The sequence below is a fragment of the Cucurbita maxima genome, unplaced genomic scaffold, assembly GCF_002738345.1.
Source record: "Cucurbita maxima cultivar Rimu unplaced genomic scaffold, Cmax_1.0 Cma_Scf00047, whole genome shotgun sequence".
In the NCBI taxonomy this organism is placed as follows: Eukaryota; Viridiplantae; Streptophyta; class Magnoliopsida; order Cucurbitales; family Cucurbitaceae; genus Cucurbita; species Cucurbita maxima.
In genome coordinates this window covers 125,692-148,890 of record NW_019272063.1, presented here as the reverse complement: position 1 = coordinate 148,890, position 23,199 = coordinate 125,692, and the positions used below count along the sequence as shown (strand labels likewise).

The following is a 23,199-nucleotide window of genomic DNA, read 5'->3' as shown; positions in this document are numbered from 1 at the left end:
ATACTATTTGTAATAACTCAAACCACAACTAGTATATTGTTTTCTTTGAACTTTCTCTTCCAATCTTCCTCTTGAAATTTTAAAACGTCTCTTAGAGAGAGATTTCAACACTCCGGTAGAAAAAAAAGAAGAAAAAAAAAAAGTTACTAAAGAAGTTGCTCACACACTTTTTGTCAGAGGGAGTTTAGAGTGAGTGCAAGTATTGTTTTTAGTAAGAGGGAGAGGGAGAAGGGAGATGGGGACGTTGATTTGAATAATTCTGTTAGTTGCTAAAAGCAAGCCATCGTAATCTGCCGACACAAAAATTAAAGAGAGTCCAAAACCAACTCATAAGCATCACAGCCATACAATATTACTGCTTCACTCATTCATACCTCATACAGTTCTCCAACTATTATTCAATTTCCCTTCTCTCTCGCTCTCTCTCTCGCTCTCTCTCTCTCCCCCCTTTGCTGTTGCTACCATGGATTACCAGCCGAAAATGGTGTCGGTCAACAGCGAATACGAGCAAGACGACTGTTCTAAACTCAAGTCCGAGCTTTCTTCCACTCTCGACGACGACCTCTGTTCACTCCAGATGACGACAATGGTATGTCATTTTAAACTCCATTGCTTTGTTTTTGTGCCTTTTTGTTCTCATCACACCAATGTTGAGCTTCATTGAATTCAGGAAGTTGATGGGAACTTGGAGTGGCTGTCAGCATTTGTGGAAGAATGCTTATCAGCCAAAGGAAGCAGCCTCCCCCTCCCACCCCCACAGCTATCCACACACCTCAACAATCCTCCACCACCACCAAATTCACTCTCTCACCCCATACCATCTTCTTCCGACTCGCCGTTCTCTCACTTTTCTGCAGTCCCCAGCAAGGCAAGAAGCAAGAGAAGACAGGCGCCTGCCAACACGAGCATTTGCCCTCTCATTGGTCAACACCACCTCGATCAACTGAACCTGCTGCCGAACAAACAGTCCTTACAGTTGACCTCTTCCTCTGCAGACATTCTTTTGCTGCAACAGACATATTGGTTGGCTGACAGTGAGCTCCTATTGCCGCATAAGGCTCGAGGAGGAGGAGAAGAAAGGGAGAAGAAGGTGGAAATGGATCAGAGAGATACAACAGTGAAGAAGAGTTTGGGGCTGCAGCAGAAACAGGGTGCAGGGAGTGGGAGGAGATGCAGCCATTGTCAGGCACAGAGGACTCCACAGTGGAGGGGTGGACCATTGGGACCCAAGACATTATGTAATGCATGTGGAGTTAGATACAAGAAGTCAGGAAGGTTGGTGCCAGAGTATAGACCAGCCAACAGCCCTACTTTTGTGAGTTTCTTGCATTCCAATTCACACAAAAGGGTTATGGAGATGAGAATGATCAATGCCTCTTCTTCTACTTCTACTGCCTTTTCCTCTTCTTAAAACCTACACTACTGGCCAACCATGCTGGAAGCTGCAACTGTTTGGTTCTTCAATGTAAACCTTCCCCTTTCCTTTCTACGTTAGAGTAATGAACTCTCGAGTACAAAAAGACAAGCATCTTTCTATTTCTTAGAGGTTTTACCAGAGATGAATTTAATTTTTAAGACCACCCGTGTATCAATTACTACTTGGACTACGTTAGTTACTGTAACAACCTAAGCCTACTGCTAGCAGATCTTATTCTCTTCGAGCTTTCCTCTCTAGGTTTCCCTTCAAAGTTTTAAAACGCATTTGTTAGGGAGAGATTACCACACTCTTGTAAAAGATGCTTCGTTCGTTCCTCTCTCCAACCAATGTGGGATCTCATAGTTACATTTCTTTATGGTATTCAATCAAGATGGATTCATTTCGTTGGTAGAAAATGGTTACATCCATTACTACCTCTTTTCATATGCTCTATTCCATCAAGTTTAAATGTAGAACAGATAAAGGATTCAACAAAAAATCTCAGTCAAGACTGTATGCATAGAACCAGAGTAGTGATTGAATAGAATCAATCGATTCATAGAGAACTTAAAAATGAGGTAAAAAAAGAAGGAGAAAAAAACCTACGAACCATAAGAAAAAAAAAATGAAGTAAAGAAGTAACAAAATGGGGGATCCATCAGAGTATCTACAGAAGAAATTATAGCAACAATGCAGTGAATAACAAGGCCATAGATGCTAATAAACTAACAAAAGAAGCAGCAAAGGACGGGGTGGAGGAGGAGGAAGCTATCTGGACGATGAAATTGCAAGTACCTTGCGAAAGATTCTGTGAGGTTATTGTGGCTAAGCCCTGAAAATTACAGGCCAGTTCATCTTGATCTTGCACCTGGAAATACATGTTAAATGCATAAGAAGCATTCCCATTAGCGTCCAAATTATTGCAAGAAGATCCATATCCAAGAGAAGTGCAATCTGAAAAAGTGCACGCATAATTTATGTTATCAGCAAGTTTACTGAGATCCTTTGCATTTGGATTGAACATACACCACTTCTGAGGAAGATACTGCACATCCTGAGCTCCCACAAGTAGTTTGTTTTGGCCCTGACCAGAAAGATCTATTGCAAACTTTGGCTGACCGTCGTACCCGAAAATACCCCAATGTCTCTCGAAGTTTCCTGGAGCAATGCTCTTCCCATTTTCATCCAGAAAACTGAACAAGTATACTTCAATGAATCCAGGCCTTAAAGGGGTGCCCTTATTGCCTGCAAGCCTTGGTAGAAGGCCATTGTAGAATCTATAAGCATTGGCAGCATTGGCGTTCTTGTCACCATCGGTTGGCCATCCGACCTCGCCAACTAGAATCGGCATGTCGCCAAATCCAACAGCTTTCAAAGACGAAACCAAGGTATCGAAGTTTGCATCAAAAACATTGTGGTACTGAATCCCAGTGCCAGCATCAAGTAAAGGATTACTTGCACCATCAAAGAAGGCGTAGTCGAAAGGGAAGTCGGCGTTGCCATAAAGACTAAGGAAAGGGTAAATGTTTACAGTAAAAGGTGCATTATTTTTGCTTAGAAACTGGACAATTTCAGTCATGAGTCCATTAATATCACTACGAAACCTACCAGCTGAGGGATACGAGCTATTACTCGGGGAGTTGTAGACATCAGCATTTAAGGGCACCGTTGCCTTGATGGACTCTCCAAGACCTGCTGCATTGAGTGCATTTTGAATGTTTTGAAGGGCTGGAAGGGTAACATTCAAGAATGATCCATTATAGGATGACAGAAATGGTTCATTGCCAACAGCAACGTATCTGAACAAGAACAGCATAGCAAAAAAGTGATAAATCTTCTGCTCGTAACCCCAAGACAAATCATCAATCTCAGATTGGTAATGAATAAATAAGTCCAAACCATCCCCCATGATTGCGAAGTTAACCAACTACATGCAAACAGGATTATGAAGGTGGGATGAGATTTGGAAGATCCAAAGAGAAAACAGATCAGGAATCGGTTCAAAAATAAATCAGAAGCATGGGAACGAACACAATAAATTTTGTATTATAGAGAGAGAAGGAAATGAATTACTTGATGGTAACTCCTCCATCAAAGTTGTAACGGGTGACGTTCCTCTGCACCCATTTCTGGGCTCGCTTGTAGTCTCCCATGGCGGAGAGTTGATCATTGGGAATAGCAACCATGACCTCGATACCAGTCCCAGCCAGAGCTCCCATGGTGGACTGATCTGCATCAAAAAGCTTCACTTTCTGAATCCCATTATCCTTCAACATGCGCACAATGGTCTTGGGTGGCAATTTATGATTGGCCATGGTTCCCCAGTTAACCCCAAGACCTTCCACACAGCAACCCAAAACCCGAATCAAAAGAACCCACTTCAGAAACCCTAATCTTCCCCCCATTGTCCTCCTACCTCTCACACGCCAATCCCAGATGAACTTCAAAAGGAGAGCAAATGAAAGTATAGATTATGGAAATGGGTTGAAAAACAAAAAAAAAAAACCAAGTTTATCCCTATCCAGTAATTTGTTGTTGATGGGGGCTTGGTAGAACCGAAGATCCAGGGAAATATAGAGGAAAGAGGGAGACGAAGGAGATAGAACAAAAGTGAAATACAGAGCAAAGAAACAAAGGCAGATGAGGAAATAGAGAGAAACAGAAGAAGCCCAGAAATGAAGGAAGCAGAGAGGGAGGAATGTAATGTGGTTTTGAAAGACGTGAAGCAGAGGAAGTGGAGAGTGGGAAGGAGGAGGAGGAGGAGGAGGCAAATTCAAAGATGTGGGCGAGTATAAGGTAAATGGGGCCAACCCCCAACGGTTAGAATTGAGAGAGGAAGAATCGAAATGGGAAACCAAATAGCGTTGGAAAGCAAGTGGTGAACCAATGGATGGGTCTGCAACGCCTCTTCCTCAGTAAGCACCAATGCCTCTGCAACGCCTCTTTCCCTCTTCCTCTACCGGTTACTGTATTTGGGGTTTCATTTACGTTACACCCAAAACTAAAAATACATGTTTCGTTTTCATTCTTATATAACAAACATGCTTCCTAACTACGCTTCTCCTTTTTAAGTTTATTACCTTTTAATTCATTTCATTTCATTTCTTATTGCCCCCACTCTACATTATTCACTTGCCCAACATATTTCCACTCAATTTTTTTTTTTTTTTTGTTTTGTTTTGTTTACTCATATGAATCCCATTATCTTCCTATCTTTTAACCTCTCATATTAAATAAAATTTTATTGTTGTTGGCCGTAAATGACAGGTAGAAATGAATAAATGTGATTGGGGAGGAAGAAGAGAAAAGGAAAAAAAGGAAAGGAGCCCCACTTCTTTTGTATTTTACTTTTAAAACACAAACCAGCCGTAAGATTTTGAAGAAAATGGGCGACGTGGCACCAACAAGGGAACGACCATTCAAAACCACAGGGGCGTAATCGTCATTTCACATGCGCCCATGTATGGTGGTCGGTCGCCGACACAAATTCTAAGTGACTGTATTTATGCATTATATAAATTTCCTGATGGATTTCATTTCAATCTAAAATCGCACGTGAGAGAGAGAGAGAGAGAGAGGGGAAGAAGTAAATATAGTATATAATAAAACTTTGATCAAAAGCTAAAATATTCAAATCCTCACCCCTCTCTAGGGAACAAAATCTTTAACATCACATTCTAACCCATATATTTTGAAACATTAAAAATTTGGGTCCTCTTCCTCTCAATTAATCTACAGATTAATTTGAGGTTCAAATATTCTCTTAAAATTATGCTCAAGTTTACCCCATAATTACAACATTTTATTTCAAAAATTCAAACTTATACCAGTTCTAATAATAATAAGCCACTGACTTTTGAATTTAGATCCATTTCAGTTCGACGTTAATTTCTCCTATTCAAAGTTATAAGGGAAACGAAAAATCTAAGCTTAAACCATGGGGACCGAGTTTGTAATTTAACGTAAACATACCAGAAAGTAAAACTCCTCCATGCTTTCCCATCCTTGCACCAAAAAGTTGAGGTATATCTGTGAAAAGGGTGAAGGCCCCATGTATTCACATGATAGACACATGCTTCTTAACACTCACTGCTGCTTTTACTCGTGAACATTCATGACTGGAAGTATGGATCTTCAAAAACAAATTCATTCAAAATGATTCAGATAAGTTGCCAAGGTGGAGATTTTAACTCATTTTCTCCTGGACTTTGTAAAGGTCAGATATGAGAAAAATACATAATACAAGGGAACGCCTTATCTTTATAACTCAACATGCATCATGTCTCCTTTACAATTAAAAAGGGAATGGGAAGTAAAAAGACTAAATCAACCTTTAACTCACTGCAACCTTGCCTGATATGGAACCTGAAAATGACAAATGTAAACCCAAAATAAAGATGATAGAACAGACCCCTTCATGCTATCAAAAGTTTATCTCAAATCAGTGAAAAGAACTCAAGCATCTCAACAAGAAATGAGACTTCACCAAAGATTATAATAATGTGCAGACTTCGGTTCTTTTCACCCATTGCCCAGTATATTTAATACAACAAGTTGTCAAGCTCCGGATACATTTTTATCTCTAGTTTCTGTAAAACGGGAAAAGAGTTAGAACTTCAAAAAGATGGCGGAAATTTTGAAACCTGGGAAAGCTTAGAATCACCTGATCACTGCCATACATCCTCTATATGTTGAGTTCATCTTCAAGGTAGTTATACTCAAAAGTGAACTCTGTTTTAATCCTTTGGCACCTACAGTACAAAAACAATTCAAATATAGTTAACATAGTAGTACATAATTTGAGGTGTGTAGATGTATAGAGTATGTTAAGGTTGTTTAATATATATTGTGTTTTGCGATCTAAAAGATTTTCCAAGATCCTCAACAACAAATTATTTCTTCAGATCATCCAAGATCCAGTTTTGCAAGGCTTAGAACTGCACAATAAAACACCTCTCTATGCAGTCAATTAACTTTTCACCAAAAATAGAACTGCATTACTATTTTTTTAATCGAGAATTTGGAGTCCTTTACCTATTAGAGCAAGTGATTGAGCTTGTGATTTCTTTTCTAAATCAACGGAAATGAACAAAGTCGCATCACAAGCTTCTCAATGTTCTAAATTTCACAATCATATTTTTATAGCAGCAAATCAGCTCATTACCATCTCCATAAGAGTAGCGCTAACCAGTTAATGTTAGAAAACAAAGAAGCACACCTTACATGCGCAAAAGGCAACAAGAGATGAGGCAGCAAACAAGATTAACAAGTAAACATACCATCCATGTTGTAGGTCATCATTATTAAAATGGAAATCGAAGTACACATAAGTTCCCTGCTCATATTCATCTGTAGCAATTTTTGGCTCTTCATGTCTTTGGAACCATGTCTGATATTTTCTGTGATATCTCCAAGATTGCTTCTTTAATTCTCTAGCAGCCAAATATTGTTGATAGGTGTTCTGCAGTTCAGCACATGATTAGACTGGATGTCAAAGAAATACAGCATTACATAAAAAGATAAAAGTAATACCGGTTGATAGTAAAATGCAAAGAACAATGTGTCAGTGCCATAGGTCTCAAGACCTAATCGGTCCCATAAAGCAGGATTGTTTATAATAGGTGCCTGCACTTGAGGATAGCTCGGAGGAGTAACTGCAGGGTGCCTCTGTAGATGAAATAATTTCACACAAAAAAAATAATTAAAAAAAAGAGTATATATATATAGAATACAGTCATAGGACAAAGAAATTTTGTATCTGAACTGGAGTGTAGCTCCTCGGACGCTCTGAGTCTTTTGGCTGAGGTAGCTTGTAGAATGCAGCCTCAAGCATTTGCAAATTATGGAACTGATCATGCATTCCGCTAGTAGTCAACGAGGATCCACCGAGGTTATCACCAATGGCACCCAAGTCAGAAACACTTCTTCGGCCAATGACACCAAGACTTTTAGAAGGTTGACCATGCTGTAAAGGTTGACCTGGAGAAAGGTCATCCTCTCTCGACACTGAAGCAGTCTCAGTCAATGAAACAGGTACGCCAACCTACAACAAATAATAAAGTACAGTTTTGGTTATCAAGCAATAAAGTACAGTTTTTCTAAAACAAATAATTAAATAAAAAGACTCTTCTCGTGTGCTTGTGACACTGACACCCTTTCTGTTGTTTTCATCCCAAGGCGACTAAGAGATTTGTCACCTTAGAATGTGCCACAAGCTTTGAAAATACTGACTTCCTATAGTTGTGGGGGTTCCCTTTCTTCCCTTGATATATTCCAATAATCTAATAAACTGCCATGTTTCTTAAACAAAAATGGAATTTGTGGGGGGCATATCATTGTATCATCGAAGAAATTTTTTTTTAAAAAAATTATTCTCTTCCTTTTCTTAAATAACTCAGTAGTACTCCCGGCATCCTTTCCCATCCAATGAGAAATGTTTTAGAACACTTTATTCAGCGCAAGTTAATTAAATGTCCAACAAAGCTATTTCACTATTTTCATTTGCAACTAGAAGCTCTAAGCAACGTCAGGACTAAGATGTAGGCTCTTTAACAAACAAGGCTCATGTTGTTTGCGCAATAACACATTCAACAACCTGTTTGACAAGGAAAGATTAGTGTACTGAAGCAACTATGATTACAATAAACAAGAAATAACACATACTGGAGTATCAACTGGATATGCGCCTTTTAAATCATCGTCGCTCATCAGATTCTTTCCAAGGACAGAACCAGCAGCAGAATCAGTAGTAGTATCTTCAGGTAAACTCTGTTGCTGCTGTGGCTGCTGCTGCTCTTCAACTTTTACAGGGGCAACATCTGCATTACACAAGAATTAATTGTCAGTCTTGTTTATGTAATTCTATGAGAGAACGTAAACATTTTAGTTACCAGTATCTCATTTGTTGAATCGTAAAGGAGACCCATGCATTTCTTACCAAAAAAACACCTTCAGAAGAAATTTTCTATGCACTCGATAAATATTTTTGCAAGAGTGCTTCTTAGCGACAATCTGAATTCTTAATTTGATTTCAAAAGGAATTTTAGCATGAACAAGGACCATTAGGAAAATTGAAGTTATTGGACTAGGAAAATTTTTAAGGTTCCAAATGGCAACAAACAGAAGAATTTAAGAGGATATTTAGGTTTATGAGTTTGCGTATCCAATGTAATAAAGAATAGAAAAAGAAGGGCATAAAGTTCCGAAAAGAACTTACGAGATTACAATGCATCCAAGTTAGCAGAATTAACATTCCAACTTTTCATGCATTTAAGATGAATTGTAAGAAGAGTTTCAATTTTAAAGCTCAAGGAACTACCATGTCCTGAAAAGTATCATTAAGTACTTCAGTTTCCTGAAAATTTCTTTTATTCCTATTCATCCACAACCTTATGTCATCTAGTTTAATATAAGAATGAGTGAATATGAATATGAGCTAAAGTGTCTATTGATTTAGTGAGCATTGACATATGTTTGCAAGAGAAATTCTAGATTTCTCAAGGCTCCATGTTTTTGCCCTTCATGTAATTAATCTGTGTAGGATGGTCAAATAAAAATATGCATTTATATGTGATGTCCTATTCCAAGATAATTACATTGGGACACCATAAATGAAATTGTGCCCACTGCTCACCCATGAAGAAATTGAATATGACGGACAACCCATAGGGATAGAGAAACATTAACACATTGGTATATGAAGACAAGAAGCCAGACCGTACCAGATTCTTTCGCCCCACTTGTCATTAATGCCTGCTGATTAGACTGCTGGAAGGAACTTGGCTGCTGCTGTAATGAACCAGATGTAACAACATTAACTCCTGGTGCTTGAACTCCAATTCCCAGACCAGCTTGAGAACTAACAGATGAATTTTGGGAGTTGAACTGCAAATACAGAAAACCAAATCATTGATACTATTTAACAATGCCAAACTATGGATAGACTGAACATAGTGATCACCAAGCAGAAATATTCACAAAAAAACCTGTACATAAAAAAAGGTCCCCTTTGTATTATGGTGTAATGCACAGGCCAACTTCAATTTTTCAATGGCACACTGGATTTGAATCTTTACCCGGTAGAGGATAAATGTCTTAACTATTTGAGCTAAGCTCAAGTTGGCAAATGTAGAGGACAATGGAACTTCCACCCATCTCCACACTGGTATAATGTTGTCTACCTTGGGCATAATTTAGAAAGTATGGACACTTAAGTTTGGTTGGCATGTTTGTTTCTGACACGTGTAGAACACTCGGACACTCTAACACTTGTTGGACACATAACAAACACTTATTAACACAATAGATATATTTTAAAAAGTACTAGTTGTACAAAGTCAATATAGGTCCAATATTTGTTAGACATATGTCGGACACTGGTTAAATATGCTAAATAGACTATTATAGGACAAGACAATAAATGTATAAAATTTTGAAAGTGCAATTAAGGGTTTGTTAACCATTAGGTTTTTGGGAGCCTTTAGAGTTTGGAAGTTAGATGTATTGTTTTCATCTTTGATTTTGTGAATTTACTTGTAGTCAACCCCTACCTCTGCCGCTGCCAGTGTCTGCCACTATTGATTTATCAAACCCCAGAATTCAACAGCCAAAGCAACCATGTGTTCTCCATGCGCCGCTGCCCTCTATCCCACGCACCGGCGCATGAGAGCTATGTTCCACCTTTTGTCGCCCTGGTTTGTCTCATGTTTAGTTTTGCGGTCGTTCTGTGTGGTTGGGTTCAATAATACCTACTTCACATTCTTGCAGTTCAGGCCTGTTTTTTTGTTTCTCTTAAGGTTTGTCTACTGATTGTTTGTGTGTAACTAACGGTTGAAATGAAACTTGTGATAGCATTTAAGATAGTTCCCCCTTCGTCAAAGATCATGAAGCATAAGTTAAATGGCTCCAATTATTATAATTATTATGATTATTAAATGGAGTAACACGATTCGATTTTATCAACAAGGCACTAAGATTGATGATTATATTGGATAACACAAAGAATGTTTGGGTTTGTGATGATGCTATTTTGTATATTCAAATCAAGAATTCACTTGAGGGTGAGGTAGATAGTTTGGTAAATCATTGTGATATTATGAAGGAAAAATTCGTGTTCTTAGAATTTTTATACTCGTGAAAAGAGCGAGTCGATATTCAATAGAATGTATGAAGTTTGCACTCTATTCTTATTCAACATATCATGACCCCCACCCAAATAAAAGGAATAAAAGGCACAAAGTAGCTGTAGTGAAGAAAAAGGCTATAAATTACGAATAAAGAAGGCTAAAAATTATGAATAAGAAAACCTGCTGTAGAAGTGAACTTTGCTGTTGCGAAGAAAATTGTTTGTTGTTCCCTCCACCAAGATTCATGCTAAGAAGTGTACTATGACCCTGTTGCTGAACTTGCTGGAGACGCTGCAAGAACTTCTCTCTCTGATCAGGCGCTATTTCAGCTCTTCCACGGAACTGCCCCTGAAGAAAAAATGGTTAACTACATAAGAAAGAAAAGCTATAGATTTTCTTGGGAAAAGGGCAGTAATAAAACAGATTAAAACTGAAGGTATTTGAGCAGATTATTCTAATGCAAGTATTTTGCCTCGAAGAAAATGGGATATAAGAAATGATTAAATCATCTGGAATTAACCACATCAGGAAACATTTTATAGATTTTCTTGGGAATAGGCCAGTAATCATGAAGATGCTCGAGCTAGTATTTCGCATAGAAGAAAGTGGGATATAAGATATGATTAAGTCATCAGGAATTAAACCATTTACCGCTAAATTCATACGAATAGTTTATAAAGGAAACAACCAAGGTTCAGAACAAACTTGAAACAATCACCTAAGCTCAAAGTACCTTATCTTATCTTTTCTTTTCTTTTCTTTTCCTATTTTATTATTACGAGTATGGGAGTGAGGATTTGAACCTTTGATCTCAAGGAAAGAAGTAAGAACAGCAGCTACATTATTTTTATTAAATTTTTACTAAAATATATAACTAAGTAATACTTCATCCTCAATAGATCAATTCATTATCAACCCAATAAATGATTTGAATATATCTTAACATTTTCCATTAATCATCAGTAATTAAATAATCCTCATTAATAAGAACCCACTAGCTCAGTTTTGAATGAACTAGTAGCAAGTATCATACTCCTTCATTCGGATTTTGAAAAGAACTTCCTGGCCTCCACTGCATGCTAGGAACCACTGGAGAGAAAACTCGACTTCCTATAGCCGCTGCATCACTAACATTGCTAGGATCAACTGTGCTCGTTCCATCACTAGGTTTAGCTGCTGTAGGCAAAACCATTCTATTACTTAAAGGAGAACCCATAGACTGCACCAAGCCACTGTTACCAGCCCGTTCTTCAGATCCCAAAATGTTTCTCTTTGTGACTTCAGAGGCAGAAGAAACGTTACCAAGAGTTATAGTGCTAGGAACCACAATACCAGAAGTATGGGTGGAACTAGAGGCTGGTTGATTAGCAGTGACACCTCTTCCCATGCCACCCCTTACAAGTCCAGTATCCGCAAATGATGGAGACAATTTACGGCCTGGGAAGCTAGCAATTTCTTCATCCTTTGCAGAAGTGGGCATATTTACCGGAGATGAATTAGAAGCACCCGTAGCCTCCACAGCACGAACAGAACTTGAACCTGGAAGAATGGCTGATGTAGCGGACAAGCCAGACCCATGCACTGCACCATTCAAGGCAGTTGAGGCTGCATGGTTCCCGGTAGGTGTTGTAGCAGCAGAAGAACCAAGGACACTATTCTTAGGAGGTGGGGTTTTCAAAAGAGTATCAGTGTTACCATCTAGCAAAGCTGAATCATCAACCTGATCCTGAGTGACAGTATTTGGTTGATGATTAGGAGCAACAGTAACCTGGAAAATTAGCATACATTACTAACGTACTGTAGCATCTACATAGTGACAATTAGGACAAACAAGGGACTAAAATGTGTTAGTATTCTTTTTTTATCCCAAGGTACAGTAGAAAAGGCAGTTATTGCATTTGATTCCAACTCAAACAGCTTGTATCTCGTTAATTTACATGCAAATCCTAAAAGGTTCTCTCTACAAGACAATCAAAGATCTAAATTCAAGATAGAGATCTATGAAAATTTTCCAAAACTTCGACCAAAGTAGAACTTTATCAATAACACGTCTCCTAAAACTAAAGCAAATTGAATAAGAACATTAATTAGCTTCGCACTATATTAGCAATAATTTGAATTGAGAACCCAATTCAATATCAAAAAGTAAGACCTCATTGACATGACAACAAATAAAAAGGAATACAATGGACGTTACAAAAAACTAATCCCATCATGCCTTACAGAATTCTATAGTTAACCACGCTCATATTTTCTGATCATACAAAGGAAAAAAGCATGTCATTGAACTGCCAAAAAAAACAAGAATACAAATTACAGGATAATAATAGAATTTCATAATACCGTCCTTGTCCAGATGCCCTAAAATTGTTTCAAGGATCATGCATCAAATAAAGCAGAATGTTCATCATGAAGAAATCTAAAAGTAGAAAAAGTTCGTTGAAATGAAGTCTGGAGGTTCATCTAAATCCTTTATAATATCAGTTGAAAAAAAAAAAAGTAAATGTCTCTGCTATATAAATATTAATAGAAGGACGTACAGGCACTTGAGTTCCCGTTGTTGCCAAAGTAGTCTTCAAGCTGAGAGCTGTTATACCCTGCCAAAAGACAACATATCAATTTAGATACTAAATTTTCAACTTATTTTTATCAAAAACAAAATAATTTAATAGGCTCCTCATGCTTTTGTCTTCAGATCAAATTCTTTTCTATATGCCTTCTTTGGATCATACAAGAACCTTGCATCTCCAATAGAAGTGGCCTATGTGATAGTATATGTGAATATAGACGCTTATTGGCCTTTGTCCAAAACTCGTGAACAATTTTCTTCAATCAAATCAGGATCCATATTGGCCTTTGTCCAAAACTCGTGAACAATTTTCTTCAATCAAATCAGGATCCATAGTATTAACCTTGATGAGTCAATGAGAAGAAATGAGGGGCTCTCTTCTTCAAGTATAGGATAAGGGATAAGTTTCAATGTAACAATTTTTAACTTCTTTTAACACTGAGATTTAATGGGAGCCTTAAGAGAGGACTCTGTAATCTCGATTGGGCTGCTTGGGGAGGATTGAACAACAATGAGCAACAGAAGCATCAATAATAGGCTCGTTAATTTAGGGCAGACAGTTCACAAGGAGTTTTATTATTGAAGACAACCATTTCCCTAAGAACTTGCTCTATTATAGCAGACTACTGATAACCGTGCAGACTAGTCCCATTAAAAGCACCGAACCCTATGTCAAAGGATACTGTCTCCCGTCTCTGGTAATAAGGCTGGTGTGTGATAAATTTCTACATCAATCATTTTAAAAACTCCTAAATCTTCCATGCCTTGGTGTAAATGATATAAATCCAAGAAACTTGGAATATTCAAAGTGCCAACCAAGGGATGATCGAAACTTAGACAATCAAATGGCCCCAAAACCCTCCCTAAATTTCTTGTAAAAAAAAAAAAAACAAGTTTACTGGACATTGCAATAGTTCAACCAAGGAACATTCACACCAATGTACGAGAGTGCAAGAAAGAGAAATCTTATGTTTGTTGTTCATTCCTTCCACAAAAGACCCATCCGTTGATACAACTCATCAAAGAAGACGAAACAATCAAACTGAGATAAAACAAAGACTAGAAAAATTGGGAGGATGAAGACCACTGAGACCCACAAGGGATTTTTTACGAAGTAGCATATATAAGGGATAAAGACCAAGCCGTAATACACAACCTCTCATCAAATATTCAAACTAACATATATAAGGGAAAGACTATCCATGGGTTAAAGGTGTCTTCATAGGTGACATGAAGGCTCTGCAATTCCATACCCCCCAATTTAAAATCAAATAAAATAAAACAAAATAAGAATAAATAAATAAACTTACCATTCAAGTTAACAGCAAAACATATATTATTATGTTTGGTCAACTTGATATGGAACAGAGGGAGGAAAAATCCATACCTTCACAAGGCTAGGAGGGCAAATTGTACCCAGATCTTCAAGGGATTCCACCTTATCGAGTGGCAATGAGCTGTAAAGATCATCCACATCACTGAATTCATCAAAATCCTCCTATATAGACAGTTTTTGAGATGTCAATGGCTAATGTGAGTTTGATATTTTCATGAACTGAAATATAATCATATGAACTCAATCGATTGGAATGAAGGCATAAAAGTATCCAGTTTCAATGGTGCTGATAGTCAAATGAACAATATCAGTCCAGATAAAAACATATAAAAATGTATTTGCAAATATATCAATCTATATTTATGAATAGTTCTAAATTATTACATGATACTTCTACATGGGTATCATTTATAATCCCTTCTATAATTAAGATTTTTTTTAATATATGTAAATGTTAAGACCAGCTTACACACACCACAAGTAAATTTCAATCAGTTTAATAAGGCAACAACCTAACCTTACAACATTTGGTTATTTAAAAAAAAAATTATTATTAACATCTTAGATAGGTAGTCAACATAAGACTATAAGATTTGCATTTATTATTGAAGTAATAAAATTCAAAATCCTAGATGTCCAAGCCGAATATAAAAAAACATTATAAACAATCGAGCATCCATTGAGAAATATAAAAGATTATACAAGAGCATACAAAAAAGATAGTCCAAGATATATAGAGAGAGACTCCAATTGAAAAAAACAAAGGCAAACTGATAATAACAGAAGACCAATTGCAAGTATTTTTTTTCTCTTCCTTTTTTTTTTTAATAAGCCAAATAAATTATAATACTGATATGATTAACACTACTGGCATAGTCATTTGTTTCTGGTAGGAAACAAGAAAATATATTGTTGGTTAGGCTCGGTTTTGGAACACCCGTATCATAACCTATTAATAAGCTCATAAAAACCTCTTTTAGATAGCAGTCTCATCTTTTATCTCTCAATACTAACACCAGCTTTAAAATTTAGGGTGAACACTTGTAAATCCCGCAAGTTTCTTATCTTCAAGCAACTCTGCTATTCTTAAAGAATTATTTTGTTTTAGAGCATTCATCATATCCTCCATATCGGCTAGTTTTCAATGTGAATCATTTAGAGCTTCATACATATTCCTTGAAACAAATAAATTCTTTATCCTAGATGTGAAAGTGTAACGACCTAGATCCACCGCCAGCAGATATTGTCCTCTTTGGGCTTTCCCTTTCGGGCTTCCTCTTAAGGCTTTAAAACGCGTCTGCTAGGGAAAGGTTTCCACACCCTTATAAATGGTGATTTGTTCTCCTCCCCAACCAATGTGGGACATCATATAAAGCTTTAGGACTATTTGAAAAATTTTGAAATAAATGGTAGTTTGTGATGGGATATTTTGTACATCTTTCGATACGCTTTTCTAATGGTTATGGGATCATCAACATCAGACATGATTGGTTCAATATTTTGAATAGTTGAGGAGTAGGATCAAAAGATGGGTTACCAGACTTTTCAATTTCATTATTTAGTCTCAAATAGGCTCGGAGAAGGATAAACTATTTGGTTTTGGTTCCTTTGATTGGATTTTCTTCTAGTATAAAACTTCAACTCAAGAGCTTGATTGGTAGAACTATTCAGCAATATTTCTCCCTCTAATTAATAAATTTCTACACTTGGCATCGAAGGACAAGTACATTGCAATGGACTAGTAAGAGCTCGAAAATGATTAGTAAAATCAGCAGAAATATGACTAGGATGAGGAACAAAAACATCTAAAAAGTTATCTTCCAAGTAGGTAACCACCATAGGGCTTAAATACATCCCCCAAAAAGTCTCTTACTTTTTTACTTTTTTGCACATATCTTAATGTCCATGAAACGGACTCATGTGGGTTTGAACTTAAAATAATAATAATAGTAATAACAACAAAAAGTCAATAATAGCACCCCAATTGCAAACCAACAAGAAAGGATTTAGTATTATCCTACAGAATATTTGGCTCAAGAAGTCTAGAGGCTCGAATGCAGCTCATTCCATTGCCTCCCAAGTGGTTCCTCATCTTTAGAGTTTTGTAATGATGCTTTATTTTTAATCATCATTAATAAGAGCAAAATCTCTTGTAATTGGCTTTCATTTTTGTTTGCTTCATTGTCTGGGTTGTTCTTTTACACAAGCCCCCTTTACCCCTTCATCATCTTAATTATTGTTGCTTTCTTATCAAGAGGAGAGAGAGTACAATGCAGGCATACAACACAATTCGATTGCAAAAAGAGATGGAAGGAGTAATAACCTGATTCCTTTCCACATAGTCTTCTAAAAACTCCCTGACATCGTTGACATCCTCATGACTCAATTCATCATTATCAAGCAGTCTCAAGATTAGTTCCAGCTTCATTATATGAGCCTTGTGCCGAGTAATAGAAGTTTCCAGATGAATCTATAACAACAAAATGGACAGATAATTATAAACCCAAAGTTCTAGGAAAGAACAACATATCAGTTTAGAAAATGCAGAGCATAATACCACTTACCAATCTAGGTGGCCTTGATTTTCCCTTCTTCACAGATAGACCCTCCATCTCAGCTTCAAAATTATCAATCTGAGATTCCAACTCACTAACCTGACCAGGATAAAAACATTGAGTGCCTGTTAAGCAATTGGACAGAGTTTTTCTTTCTCCTACCGAGGATAAACAACAAAAGAAAAGTTTTGCATAAAGTTCGAAGCTTTCAAGAGTCTGGTCTATCCACAAAAACATAAAAGAAATAACTGCCCTAAGCTTTCTAACTTCCTACCATGTATACTAAATTTACCCAAATAACTGGTAGGAAACTCCCACATTCATACAAAACATTCTCCCCCGTAACAAACTATCTTATTTCTTCCACATACACCTCTTCTAGGGTGGGAAAGGTCCAATGAATTGAAGCTGATAAGTTGGAATGTCAATGAACTGAAGAAAGAGAGACTATAGTGGTCAAAAGACTAGCCACGTAAAACAGATATATTAAGGAAGATGCCAAAACAAAGTGAGTTGAACTCAGATTAGGGCTAAGATTTTGATTAGATGTGTGGGTTTAATGTACCTTTTTCGAGAACATTTTTTTTTTTAAATACAAAACAAACATTTCATTATCAATGGGAGTACAAAGGAAGGGAGACAAAATTTCCCCACCACACAAAGGGATAAAAAAAAACACTTCCTAGTAGGCTAAATTTGCATCAAGCCATAATTACATAAGTTTTGGTTTCTTATCAAAAAAAATATTTTTTTCCAGAAATCTGGAAACTCAACCATTGCAACAAAGAACAGCATGCTGATTCTTGAATCAAATGCATTGTTCTCCACAGAAGTAGAGTCTACGGAGGTTCTGTACAAAGGGGGCTTTCATACCAAATTGTTCAACCAATCTCGTGTCTCTGATTTAGCTTTCTCCTTTGGGTCCTATATTTGAAAACCAAAGAGAAGCTTCGTTAGAACTAACAATAAAAATAATAAATAGCTTTCACGTGTAGGAAGAGCTACTATTTACAAGTTATTTGTAAATGAACTGATAAAACAACTAGAATTTTTTCCGAGCCCGTTAAAAGAAAGTTAGCTGAAAAACAAGAGGACCAATTTCCATTACTGACAAAGATAGGAAGTCCAAAACCAATAAGGTTATAGATAAAATAACAAATATATAGCCCATAACATAAAAAACTGCCAATAATTCGGAAAATGACACTTGGATAGAAGCTGAAAAGAGGAAACAACTAAACCCAAAACCAAGAAGCTAACAGACCAAATCTAAAAAATGAATAGCTAAAATATAATAATTACAACACTGATGGGTTTTTTTTTTTTTTTAGCAAGAAACAATTTTTCATTTATTCTATGAAGAAAACATATTCATGATACGAACTCCTAGAAAGAGAAGAAAAAAACAAAAAGAAAACAAAGAAATCTAAGAAGATTGAACAAAAGCACTCAAATTAATACAAACATTACAAATTAGAAAGTGAGCACCAATGAGAGGCCTTCAACTAGCAATATCATAATGCTCTAACCAAGGCTTACTCTTATCCTAAAAAATATGTAGATAACCATAACTTTTTAAAAAATAGACTTTATGGCATCAATCGGTAGAAGGGACCTTGAGATGATAAGATTGGCCCATAGAGAAACTGAAGTTGCTCCTTTAATCCTTTGAGAAAACCCAATGAAGATTTGAAAATATTAAATAAATAAATAACCAACGCTCCATTGTATTTCGACAATGAAGGAAGACGTGATCCTGCCTTTCATTATCTGCAAAACATAAAACACACCGCGAGGCCCGCAAGGCTGAAGATGGAAGCTCTTTTTGGAGCAAACCAATCGTATTGAGATGGCCATTGAGCATGATCCATGCCAAGACACTAACTTTCCTTTGACATTTAGATTTGCATATTGCTGAGAACAAATCCTTAGGCAAGGGAGGATGAGATATTTGATGCTTTGTCAAAGAACTTACAGGAAACAATCCAGAGGGGTCGATTTTCCAACAAATTTGATCTTCTTTAGCCTGTAATCTCACTGAACTCAAAGAAGACAGCAGTAATCAATATTCACAATTCAATTTCCTTCAAACTTCATCTAGTTTCCAGCTTCCACGAAAAAAGAGCAGAACCCCAATTGCCATTAACCAAACTAAGAAGGTAAGAAACCATCTTCAACAAATTTGTATAAGATAATTTTAAAGAATACCCAAGCCAAACATCATGCTGAAAGAAAAATCTTTACCCATTGCCAGCCTTGAAAAGGGAGAAATTTTCCACCAATCTCAATTGCTTATAAATATTATTCCAAGGGCATCTAAGTCAACCACTAATCTTGCAGATTCAATGCCAATCAAAGAAATCAGTCCCATAAATAATAGCCGCCACCTTTCAACATAAAGCAGAATGTTCATGACAGAATCTTCTCTGCTCCCATTTTGCTAGAATTGCCATATTTTTCTAACTCAGACCTCCAGTGTCAAGTCCGCCATCATCCATCAATTGAGAAACTATATTCCAGTGAGTTAAACGATTAAACTTGTCATCAGCATTGCTTTCCCAAAGAATTTACTCAGCCTTTTCTAATTGAGAACATACATTGGAAGGAAATTGGAAAAATTAAAAATAACATATAGGAATGTTGGAAGAAACCGAGTTGCATAATGTCAAACTTCCACCACAAAAAAGCTGGAATCTTTTCCATTTAACCAATTTCTTTGAAACCTTTTCAACAATAGGAGACTAGAATTGTGAAAATCTCAGATTACCTCCCCCCGGCATTCTCGAATAAGAAACTGGTAATGACTCCACTTTAACATTAAGTCTTGCTGCCATATAATCAAGTGTAGAAAGATCGATACTAATACCACAAACCATTGATTTGTCCCAATTAACTTTCCAGTTTGAAAGCCATTCAAATGCTCCAATTGTATCAATCAAGAATTCAACAAACATCATAATATTTAAAAAACAACTAAGTATCATCAGGTATCAGCAAATCGCAGGTGAGAAATATGAACTCAATCATTGCCCACAAAACCTTAAAAGATCCTTTCGGTAAATATGATCTAACATGCTACTCAGCACACCACCAACCAATAGGAAAATAAAATGTAAGAGTGAATCACCTTAACGTAAACCTCCTTGAAGCTTGGATTCTTTTCCTAGGTCTTTTCATTAATGAAAATAGAAAATTTGGCATCATGAACACATCCCCTTATCCTTTAATGAAAATAATGACAACACCCGTTAAAAAGAAACCTTTGTTAGGGAGACATAACCTCATTCTAGAATATTGCAACTGGGTCACCAATAGACTTTGGAAGGCCCCTTAGAAATAGAACACATTTTATATTAGCCTATTTCTATTTGCAAATGTATTTCTGCATTTCCCGTCCACTCCCGTTGAAATTTTGGCTCTTTATACCAAGTAAAGAAGAAATTACTGGTTTGATCCTAAACAAAAACCCAAAATAGTTCAGAAAATGCATATGACTGTTTCAGTTTTGAGTTGTACGCAAGTGTATCCATGAATTTTCTTGAAAAAATAATGGACAGGAACCTTACAGTGTGATCACCTGACTAAGAACAACCATCTTTTGGATAGCAAAAACAGTAGATAGACATTTGTTTTGAACAATAAACAAAACTTTTCATTAATGATTGTGTAACGCCTCATGCCCAAGATTTGGAATTTGGATTCGACACCTCATTATCTCAACATTGCCATGCATTCCCTATGACATGATCACGCTACCTACTTGTCACTTTGAAATGTGAAGACTACTATCCCCACAAACCAATACGAGTCTTTTCAACATGTTTTGTCCTCACTCTCATGCTTCAATTTCCAGGAGGTCACCCAACATAAGATTGCTCCAAACAAAGCATGCTTAACTTGAAGTTTTATGATTGAGCTACGAAAAGGAAAGTAAAGTGCACCTTGTTGGTATAGGTAATAACTTCAATACTTTTGAGCTTTTCTCAAGCATCCTATCCTCAAAATCACTCTCGTTCAATTGTGTTCTCAGTTCATTCATGTATCTCTCCTTTACTCGTGTGTCACAGATTTAAAAGGTAAGGAATACAAAAATTCAAAGACTATAAGTATAGATTGAGAAAGATTAAAAGCAATATATACATACAAAATACATACATACATGTGTGTATATATATATATATATATATATAAACCATGGAAAGCTGATGATTGCCCCTAAAAAAACTCAAATGAAAACCCAAATAATACAAATATCATTAAGAAAATAGCCAACACAAACTAAAGATAAAAAAACAACAACGAGAAGCTGAGATCTTGATGAATCCAAAATGATCCAGCCAATCAGGAACATATTTTCAAAAAAAAAAAATCCTATTTTTTTCAAACCAAATCTCCAGAAGATAATTGCAAACAATTAATGGGACAAGCACCTGGAACATATCTAAGCATGGAGGAAATTTTTTTATAAACATGTTTAGCAAGCTGTCAATTGATAAGCTCAAAGAGAAATTGAACAGAGTTTAAGGACATACAGTTTTAGGCTGTTGACCCAAACCTTCTTTTGAGAAGGCTTTGGTTTTCGTCTCCTTTTCACAAATCTTAAATCTTTCCATTTCACGCTCAATAAGTTTACGAGCATCCAACAAAGCCTGCTCATAAGAGGCACTGACCTGTGTCAACAAATATCAAAATAGAAATAATTAGTCCCCATCATTAAGAATTATATTAAAAATGAAAATTTCATAATAAACCATATTGTAGATCTCTCTTGGCTCACAAAAATCAATCAAATAAATTGCTGCAACATGTATAATCTAATTTTTTACATATGGAATATAAACACAGATATTATTAATTAGAGATCAGAATATTACGCAAGACAAGGTATTAGAATAAGACACATAGATAAATTGGGTATAACTTTTCACAAATCTTAGAAATAGGAAGGTTGGTTCTTAACATTTCAGAACGTGAGGCTCTCAAGGAAAGTGAGGAATAATTCAGATCATAAACTATTTCTCTTGAAGACTAGCTCTCTTGCAGGGTTCCAAAGCGCACTCAAATTGAAACTGTTAGCCGTAGTACTAGTCCTTTATGCTTTTCTATGGAAAAAAGGTGACGGGTGGCCAGATTTTGCGTTGGATCATTAGCTAAAGCAGAAAAGGAGCACATTCATAGTTAACATTTCAGATAATTCTGGCCAAAAGTTGGGTCAGGATAATATGCAATGACTTCTGGACAGCTAAGGTCAACATTCTAGGATCTCTTTCTTCAACCAACCAACCAAACTCTAGGTCTACTGCTATTAATAAAACCCTGACAAAAAAACTATTAATAAAAGCTTGACCAAAGCCATATGGAAGACCAAGTATCCAAGAGAAAGCAAAATTTCTATTAGGACGTGTGTTCTGGATAGTCTCAACATGATGGATAGAGTCCAAGGTAGGATCCTCCATTCGTTCCATCTCAGACAAGCTATGTTCAAAAGGTACACACTATACTGCTGGCTCCAAGACTGACACTCCCAAGCTTTGTCCAGAAATTCTGAGTGTGGCTTTGTGATTCTTTTTCTTTTTCTTGCATAATGACCCATTTGAAAATAGTCATGTAGGGCGTTTTTTTTTTCTTTTTTTCCTTTTTTGTAGATTTTCACTCGTGTTAATGACTTTATGCACTATTTCCCAAAGAAAAACTTCACCTTTTTAGAATAATTTCTTTTCCATATTGTCTTTGTTAGCACGAGATTTATTGCTTCCACAGATTCTTTCTATGTCAGTCATCAAAGCGATAACTTCTGGATTTCTCTCTAAAACGAAAATAGACTCCTATTCTCATTACTACTATTGTTTTTCTAAGATAAAAAAAACAAGCTTTAATGGAGAGAAATGGACAATTGTACAAGGACATACAAAAAAGAAAATAATAAGCCTACAAAAGGAGTCTGTAGCCTACCAGAAAGGAGTCCAATCCAAAAGAATACAACCAAATCGATAATAACAAAAAATTCAATATGGAACCACCTCCTCCAAAAATCTCTCCACCCCTCTAAAAATCCTACTATTCCTCTAAAGCCACACTCCCTGCCCAAACGAACTTCGATTCTCAATTATAAAATGTTGGTGCGAGTGAAAGGTTCAGGTCAGGTTTACTAAGAACTGACTGTATTAACAAAAAAAAAAAAAAAAAAAAAAAAAAAA

The 23,199-nt window shown here is 36.4% G+C and overlaps 3 protein-coding genes across 11 annotated transcripts in view; 1 reads left to right on the top strand and 2 right to left on the bottom strand.

Moving 5' to 3' along the window:
* The first annotated feature begins 229 nt into the window (after window positions 1–229).
* On the top strand, window positions 230–2,004 carry LOC111470835 (GATA transcription factor 12-like). The gene is made up of 2 exons (XM_023116481.1): window positions 230–589; window positions 671–2,004. The coding sequence occupies exons 1-2, from the start codon at window positions 464–466 to the stop codon at window positions 1,409–1,411; spliced, it is 867 nt and encodes a 288-aa protein (XP_022972249.1). The 5' UTR covers window positions 230–463; the 3' UTR covers window positions 1,412–2,004.
* Window positions 1,934–4,438, bottom strand: LOC111470830 (glucan endo-1,3-beta-glucosidase 8-like). Its single transcript, XM_023116476.1, has 2 exons — window positions 3,491–4,438; window positions 1,934–3,216 (listed from the first exon to the last, which is right to left on the bottom strand). Exons 1-2 carry the CDS (start codon window positions 3,820–3,822, stop codon window positions 2,097–2,099), a joined length of 1,452 nt encoding a protein of 483 aa, XP_022972244.1. The 5' UTR covers window positions 3,823–4,438; the 3' UTR covers window positions 1,934–2,096.
* Window positions 4,439–5,582: 1,144 nt separating this feature from the next.
* LOC111470829 (CCR4-NOT transcription complex subunit 3-like) overlaps window positions 5,583–23,199 on the bottom strand; it is an 18,922-nt gene continuing 1,305 nt past the window's right edge. The window contains exons 3-18 of one of the 9 annotated variants that reach the window (XR_002715118.1): window positions 21,535–21,672; window positions 17,876–17,926; window positions 17,012–17,101; window positions 16,771–16,917; window positions 14,499–14,609; window positions 13,083–13,139; window positions 11,576–12,310; window positions 10,723–10,890; window positions 9,139–9,301; window positions 8,081–8,235; window positions 7,182–7,460; window positions 6,950–7,084; window positions 6,697–6,878; window positions 6,081–6,168; window positions 5,904–6,006; window positions 5,583–5,782 (exon numbers count right to left, since the gene is read on the bottom strand). Coding sequence is in view for 6 of the 9 variants with exons in the window: in XM_023116470.1 (XP_022972238.1) it covers window positions 6,102–6,168; window positions 6,697–6,878; window positions 6,950–7,084; window positions 7,182–7,460; window positions 8,081–8,235; window positions 9,139–9,301; window positions 10,723–10,890; window positions 11,576–12,310; window positions 13,083–13,139; window positions 14,499–14,609; window positions 16,771–16,917; window positions 17,012–17,101; window positions 17,876–17,926; window positions 21,535–21,672 (2,478 nt within the window). In the remaining 3 variants the exon portion in view is untranslated. Of the gene's footprint in view, window positions 6,169–6,696; window positions 6,879–6,949; window positions 7,085–7,181; window positions 7,461–8,080; window positions 8,236–9,138; window positions 9,302–10,722; window positions 10,891–11,575; window positions 12,311–13,082; window positions 13,140–14,498; window positions 14,610–16,770; window positions 16,918–17,011; window positions 17,102–17,875; window positions 17,927–18,541; window positions 18,891–21,534; window positions 21,673–23,199 lie in introns of those variants that run through there. The other 8 variants (XR_002715119.1, XR_002715117.1, XM_023116470.1 and 5 more) reach the window with 8 other exon arrangements.